Source organism: Chenopodium quinoa, unplaced genomic scaffold (assembly GCF_001683475.1).
Source record: "Chenopodium quinoa cultivar QQ74 unplaced genomic scaffold, ASM168347v1, whole genome shotgun sequence".
In the NCBI taxonomy this organism is placed as follows: Eukaryota; Viridiplantae; Streptophyta; class Magnoliopsida; order Caryophyllales; family Amaranthaceae; genus Chenopodium; species Chenopodium quinoa.
The window spans coordinates 1,949,547-1,957,707 of record NW_018745286.1 but is presented as its reverse complement, the minus strand read 5'-3'; the positions used below and the strand labels follow the sequence as shown (position 1 = coordinate 1,957,707).

The following is an 8,161-nucleotide window of genomic DNA, read 5'->3' as shown; positions in this document are numbered from 1 at the left end:
CCTGGATGGTAGGGCTTTCCCAAATCCAAGGTGAAAGGGTCCTTCTCCACTGTTGGGAAGAGCTTGCCTTCAACAAGCTCTTCAGTGTACTCAAGCTGTAGCAAAAACAAAAAGGCAACATCAAGTTAGTGTTTATGTAAAGTGATATATATGAAAAAGATTCATGCAGTTCACAAGTCATAGTTGCTTACAAGTTTATCTGCCATTTCTTTCGTTTCCGGAGCCTTGATTGACCATTTTCCGGTTTTCTTGTCATGAGAATGCAAAGAACAAAAGAAATCTCCAGCACGACTCACCAAAGTACTGGTCGTGGAGTCAGAGGGCACTGTGGAGGACCCTAGAAGCGCAGTGGTGTATACTCCTTCATTCACCCACGTCTCCCTCCATTCGTCAAACGTCATACACCCCATACGATGGTGGTATTGCTTCTTCAATGCATTCTTGGAATTCTGCTCCCTTATTTCCTACATAATTAGACATATTAGTTTCAAAACTACCAAAATATCAAATATATTATACATTTGTCATCAGAGTTACTTGAACTTACAATTGCTTCTTTTTTGCTTTTTTGAAGAACGAAAGCATCCCAATCTTCCTTTGATACGTGACAAGCGCTAAATCGGTCGCACAATCTAGGCTAGGTCAAACACATTTATAACAAACACCTCACTCAAACAAGTGTAATGGCAAGCAAGGGTTCGGTCCACGGGGAACGGGAATCAATTGCTAAGTAATCTTTACGCTCAAGCTAAATCAAAATCAAGGTATAAGTGGTGATTAACTAACAGCCTACAACTAAGGATTGAATTCAAGGAATTAAAACACTAGGGGAATGGGATTCACTCAACCAATAGAAATTAGGCAAATAGGGAGGAGCAAGGATAAAGGAATAGCAAAGACCACATGCAAGACCAACTTCAAACGATATGAGAACAACTTAAATCACTAAGCTTAGATCCCTAATTAACTTAGCAACAAAAGATACATAATCATATTGTAATAAGTAATGAAACATTCAACTCACACTTCCATGTCGAACCAAACATTTCATGCCATCAAGTTCAATAATCTAGGTTAATAACTCCTATCATGAAGAACTAACAAGCAATCTCATATAATCCATTTTAATCACAATCCATCATCAAAATCACTCCCAAACTCACATAATCACCATTAGGTTGGGTTTCACCTAACCCCTAGCTAAGGAACTACTCACACATCATATTGAAAAGCACAAAATCAAAATTTAGGGTTCTATCTTGCTCAACAAACTTGGAATAGTAACTTGCTAAAAATAGAACTAACATTCAACAACAATCATCAAAGAACTAAAAGGGATTCAAATAACAAGGTACAACATGATAAATAAGAAACCAAGTAAAGTGGAAAGAGAAAAGTTACTAAAATGAAGCTTCAAAAAATGTTGAATAATTGCTAAAAATATGAGAATAATCCTTGAAGTTTGCTTCTACAATGAATAGATTTTTGAGTTTCCAAAATCATCAACTAATTTAATGAACTAAGGTGCTAACTAAGAGAGTTTTTGCTGAAAACTATTCTACTGTTTTTCTTCTCTACCAAAAACGATCTAAAAAGGACCTTAAATAGTCCGTACAAAATTGGCTGAGATCGGGAAAAGGTCCGACCGAACTCTGCGTAGGTTCGGTCGGACTCAGGGTAGGTTCGGTCGAACTCTGGGTAGGTTCGGTCGAACCTCCCTGATCCTTGTTTGGTCGAACTTTTGAGGTTCGACCTCTCCTGCAAAATTGCTGAAAACTGGTTTGACACTGCCTTCTTTGCACCTTGGAGGTTCGGTCAAACTTTTCAAAAGTATGACCACACCTAGGTTTGACCGAACCTTTCAGAGGTTCGGCCACACCTCCTCTTGCACTTCCTTTTCTTGCTTCCTCTCCTTCTCTTTTGCTCCTCTTGCCTTTTTCCATGGCTCCATACTTGGCCAAGGGGCCTCCCACCGTGCATAGGACCGCCATGGAACCTGCAAAAGATAGCAAAGCTCACGAGAGCATGGGGATGATAAAATAATGCATAAAGATTATCAAAATAAGCGCAAATAAGCATTACTTTTCATCAACACATAAAGAAGACATAAGAGGATAAATGAGGTGGAAAAACCTAAGAAAAATAGGAGGAAAAAGACCTAAATACTACCCCTAAGAGTGACATAAAAGTCACTCATCAAACTCCCCCACGCTAAGCCTTTGCTCGCCCTCAAGCAAAGCAAAGGAAAATGAACAAGGGAGAAAGATTTAGTTATTCAAACAAGCAAGGAACAAAAGAAAAACTGAAATTGCTTTTAGCAAAAGCAACAAGCCATTTAAACCCCAATTTCGCCGATGAGGACGAGTTGTGATCTCGTGAGGGTTTCCAAAGAGCATACCCCACAACTCTTACAAAATTGTGTTCAAGAAAAACCAAAAACAAGGGAAAGAGAAACAATAAATCCAACACAAATCATAGCCAAATCGAGCTTTTGGAGATAACAAACATGAATGAATGCCAAACTTTCTGAGTAGTAGAAGTGAGCATGCAAGGGGATGCCGAAGGTTGATTGAAGGATAAGTCATGCTAAGCATAGAGAACTCTAACATGCACCACTCCCCCCGCATTCCATACAATCTTACCGCGTTCCCTCATCTAGGTTCAAATCCGCCCTTGGAGATAGCATCAAGTGACTCCTCGAAGGAGCTGGAACAAAGATAAAACACTGCAAAATAGAGGAACCCGACATCTCACCAAGTCATGCCTTCTCTATATGCTTGAGATCCAACTCCCTCCACCGACTAGTGACTCAACCAACCTAAGTCAAAAGGGCATTGAAAGGGTTGTAACGTTGGCTAGGGGGTAAGGGTGTGGAAAAATTTGGAAATTGGTGCTTAGCCTAACCGTGAAGCAAAGGGTGATCAAGCCTCTTTTTCAAAATCAATCATCTACCAAATTTCAAACTACGTTGCCACAAACTTGAACTACATTTCCAAACACTTTTGAGCTATCGTTTTCCTCTTACACCTTCATTCATCAGCTCTCCCCTTTTTTTCTATTTTTTTCTATTTTTTTTTTCAGTATGGAAAGCTTTTTTTAGGATTTACATTTTCTTTTCTTGAACACATATTCACAAAATCACTACTTCACTTTCCAATTAGAACCATTCCCTTCCAAATTTCAAATCAAAACTACAATAAGCTCTCATGGCTAGAGCTTCACGATTCCAAGGGTGAAAGTAAAACAAAAGGGCCATGGGCTTGCAATGTGCTATAATCAAGGAGGGGAAGACTCAACATGGTAAGGGCAAATGCAACCAAAAATACAAAAGATAATAAAAATAAAAGCTAATACTAGAAAACAAAAATAGTCACCGAATGAAAAATGCCTTTGTCATTCATAGGTTAGTTCGGTCTCGATCTCGGGAGCCAGACGCCAAGTTCTAGATCTAAGCATGCCTTGGTGAGGATCCTACGCCGCTCATACAAGTAATGTTGGAGTCTTGGACAATAAAGCTCACATTGGGTTACAAAAACCATCTATAGGGCTTCAAATCCCTTAATGAGAGCAAAACCTTCTTACCACAAACAAGTGAATTTGGGTTCGATGGGCCTTACGAGTTCTAGAACAACTACCTTAGCATGAACATGTCCTAGAGTCAACCAATGGCAATCCCGAAGCATGCAAACTTATAACACTCAAGAAGCAAAGCATTCAAACACACGAGTCAACGTTATTATGCTCGAAATGAAAATGAAACAACTAAGCTTTTCGTGGTTTGCCTTGAACAAAAAGGAAAATCTTTTTCATTTTTCACATTTTTCGATGAAGACAAGGAGTACAAGAGAGATAAGAGGCTAGTAAACATATAATTCCCAATCGACAAACAAAGATCGTTCGACATTAATACCAACGATCACCAGATTCCGTGGAATCAAATGCAAACAACCTCGAACAATCAACTCCATCCTAGTCCAAACTAACTATGCACACAAAGAAAAATAAAGGAAGGTAGGGAAAGATCTCACCAAATGCTGCTTGAAATAGAACACAAGACAAATATTGCGATCTCACCAAGGTTTCCGGAGCTTGAGTTGCTACTTATTCCATCTTTTTTGTGCTTCCGTTTTCAAGCTACAAGGAAAGTGAGCCAAAAGAAAAGAAACACTACAACTATACAAAGAAAAGTTAGTGAATCAAAAGAAAAAGACTAGAATTATAAACAAAAGAAAATGACTGACAAAAAGCTATCTACAAAATTTGGATTAAGGGATTTGGATTTTGGGATTTGGATTATGGGATCAAGAGAGAAGAGGGAAAAACAACTTTAATTATTATTATTATTATTATTATTATTATTATTATTTATTTTTTTCAAATGAATCTTCATAACATCATCATCATAAGAATATAACCAACCAAAAATCATCACTAACTACAATAAATTCATTATCCTTGATGGTTCTCCATATGCACAAGCTACCGTCCTACCACACTACCCTCCTATGTACACTTCAACCAAAAGGAACATCCTCCCCCACTCTAGTCTTTTGCACGTCTCGAGCAAAAGGAAAAGGCATGAAAATCCGGGGGGAAAAGGGAGGGAGAGAACCCTCATTGGGGGTTTCTATCCTCCCGTTCCTTAGGAGGGTTCATGAAATCAAACCCGGGGCGATCCATGAATGGATGGAAGGGTTGGTTAAAGTGCTCATAGGGCCACCCTTGTGTACCCCAACCACCATCAAAAGGATTCGGGGTTGATGGACTTGCCGGATCATAGGCGTAGTCACACCCACCCGGCCGATAAGGGTTGCATGGTGGGGTACCAACACGTTGGGATGGGTCGATAGGACCTTCCCAATAAGCATAGGTGTTGGGGGTGGGGTTGTGAGGGTCATAGGGGTCCCAATGTGGAACCGGACCCTCTTGAGGCGGGTGGTAGGGATAGTTAACATAGGGCGTTTTAATGCCCGCTTGCACAAGACTATCATAGTTCATCCTTGCGTAGTACCCCCATTGTTTAATAGAAGCTTGATTATCATGACGAATACCATCGAGGGTACTACACAGGGCACTCATATCAAAAGGAGAAGAGGAAGAAAAAGAAGATGTCTCACCTCCCCCACTAGGGGGGGGGGGAATGGGATGCTCCATTTGGTAGACCGGTTGAGGGTGAGGGATTGCACCGCGGACTTGATTTTTCCTTAATTCATCGGGTATGAATTTTCGCGCAATCTTCCACCTTAGTGGGTTGGAAGGGTCTACCAAAGTGTGAGGGGGTCCGGGATGACACACCATTCTTCTCCATTATCAACCAAGAGGATAAATTTGCGATTCTGGGTGGTGTAGTTGATGAAGCGTTGGTTGCGGAGAGCAACAATAGAAAGAGCATAAGGAGGGTAGCCGACGGCCTCTTCTTCTTTGTTTTGGAGCACATGGGGGAGCAAATCAATTTGGTCCTTGTAGGCTCCACCATTCAAGGAAAGGGCAATGAGGGTGATCATGCCCCCCATGTGTATCTCATCACCAAGCCGCCCATCTCGAGTGTCCAACAATCTCGAGATAAAAGTGGTGGCGCATTTGAACTTTAAACACTGAGGATTGTCGGCCAAGTAAAGGCAAGCTACCTCATCTTTCACCATAGAGCTGAGGTTTGCCTTGAAGAATACGGCATATTGAAGGATCTGGGCAAAGTATCTCAAAGCAATATGGATGATGTTGTTGACCTTTGCGGTGTTAGTGCGAAAGACGGGCTTGGTGGCCTAGAGATGCTCCGCCACCATTCTTGTTCATTATAGGGGATGCGACACATTGAGGTCATATCGGAGGGTCGATGCAACCCAGTTGCTTGCCAATGGAAGATCTCATTGAGCTCACTCTCGGTTAGGGAATGGTCTTCGTTGAACATACGAAAGTGAAGAATAATTTGAGATTCATTCCCTTCATCATCTTCTTCAATGACTTCCTTGCGGAGGGAAGCAAGGAACTCCAATGTGACGCGCTCATAGGTGTGAGCGTGGAGGTCAATGAACTCGCCCCAACCAAGTGCGAGCCGGACTACTTCATCCATGATGCCAAGCTTTCTTAAGGTGTTCCCGCAGAAGAACCTTGTAGATCGTATAGGACGGTCTGTGAGGTTCTTATAGACATCCCAAAAGTGTTTGTTCAGAGCGATGATGCCATGATCATTTATGCCAGGTGGAGGTGGAAAATTGGACGATGAAGATTTACCCGTCCTCTTCCTCTTGGACTTGCTTTTGCCAAAAAGATGCATTGTGAATCTAAGGTGTGATGGTAGAGGTTTTAGCTCTACCATAGGCACACCCTTACCTTCCATTGTAGGGGAAATCTCCATAGCATGTTTGAGTGTGATTCCCATACAAGCTTGCTCAACCTTCTTCAACATTCTCATCAAGCAACTCTTCATACAACTCCATTTCCTTGCTTTGATCACCTATCTTTTCCTTGTTTAACAAGACATTCTCAAGGGAATTGTTAGTAGAGAGCAAGTGCTCATGCATAGAATTCACAATACAATCAATGGTGTCAATTTTCATGCATTTTTCCAAAGTAGAACTAGGATATTTCATGCTTGCATTCAAATCAAACTCAAGAACCTCTTCACCTACTTTGAGTGTAATTTTAGCACTTTTCACATCAATCAAAGCACCGCAGGTAGCTAGAAAAGGTCTCCCTAGAATGATAGGAATATGCACATCCTCATCCATGTCAAGCACAACAAAATCAACTGGTATAACAAACTTTCCAACCCTTAGAGGAACATCCTCTACCTTACCCTTAGGGAATTTGATTGATCTATCCGCTAATTGGAGGGTAATGTAGGTAGGCAAAAGCTCCCCTATATCAAGTCTTTGGTAAACCGTATATGGCATAAGGCTAACACTAGCCCCTAAGTCACATAAAGCATTGTCAATTTGAATTCGATTTATTGCACAAGGAATGGAAAAGTTACCCGGATCTCCTAACTTTGGAGGCATCTTGTTCATTATAACTGCACTACAACTTTCGGTGAGGTTCACTGTTTCAACAACATCACAATTTCTTCTTCCACTCACAATATCCTTTAGAAACCTAGCATAATTGGGCATTTGTTTTATGGCATCGGTAAAGGGTATTGAGAGGTGGAATTGTTTCAAGGTCTCTAGGAACTTACCAAATTGCACATTTAGCTTGTGTCTCACAAACTTATGAGGATACGGAAGTTTTTGTAATTGTGTGGGTTCCTTCTCTTTCTCTTTCTCTTTTTGAACTCTCTTTTCTTTTTCAATCTCTCTTTCATTTTCAACTCCAACTTCTTTCTCAACTTCATCACTTTTTTCGTTTTCACAACTTCTCTCATCTTCTTGCTCAAACTCACTTTCAAGGGAGGGCTCATTCATGGTCACTCTCTCATTGGTTTTCCTAAGGCTCACTCTCCTTCAACAACTTCCCACTCCTAGTAGAAATGGCATTCACCGGTCTCTTGGGGTCAATCCCTTGGGGCGGAAGTTTAGAAGTGCTAGTTCCCTCTTTAATGGCATTGACTAATTGAGATATTTGGGTTTCTAGCATTTTGTTGTGAGTCATAACCTCATTGAATTTCTTATCACTAGTGGCCATGAAGGTATTAAACATTTTGGCTTGGCTTTCCATCATCTCTTCTAGGCTAGACTTCTGTGGAGGTGGTTGAGTGTAACAATTGTCTTGTTGTGCTCTAGGACCTCTCACATTGGAATTAGCATTTTGGTTGTTAAAGCCTCTATTACCATTATTATTCCAATTGTTCCGGTTATTAGAACTCCCCCTTTGGTGGTATTGGCCTTGATTTCCATAGTTTCCTTGATTGTTATGATTATGGTTACCATAACTACTTTGTTGGTTGTAGTTACCTTGGGGATTTTGGTCCCTTTGGTTTCTACCACCCCATTTGGTTGTGGTTGTGGTAATCATAATCATTTCCTCTTTGATTGAAATTATTCCCTTGCCTTCTTTGATTGGGTGGTAAGTATCGTTGGTTGTCATTCCTAGGTAAATTATCATAAGACAAGGCATTGACATGTTCATTTTCATACTCATTACCATCATCATTAAGGGGTTGGGATTGGGAATCAAAATTACAAGAAGATGTATCATGGTCATAAGACCCACAATTATCACAAAA

The 8,161-nt window shown here is 40.7% G+C and overlaps 1 protein-coding gene across 1 annotated transcript; it reads right to left on the bottom strand.

Annotated features, from left to right (window-relative positions):
- Positions 1–6,389: 6,389 nt before the first annotated feature.
- LOC110711929 lies at positions 6,390–7,109 on the bottom strand. Its single transcript, XM_021890365.1, has one exon. It carries the CDS (start codon positions 7,107–7,109, stop codon positions 6,390–6,392), a length of 720 nt encoding a protein of 239 aa, XP_021746057.1.
- Between the last annotated feature and the right edge of the window lie 1,052 nt (positions 7,110–8,161).

What these genes read in the sequence shown, in the direction of transcription:
- LOC110711929 (XM_021890365.1), bottom strand. Translation starts at nt 7,109, where the DNA reads ATGCCCAATTATGCTAGGTTTCTAAAGGATATTGTGAGTGGAAGAAGA.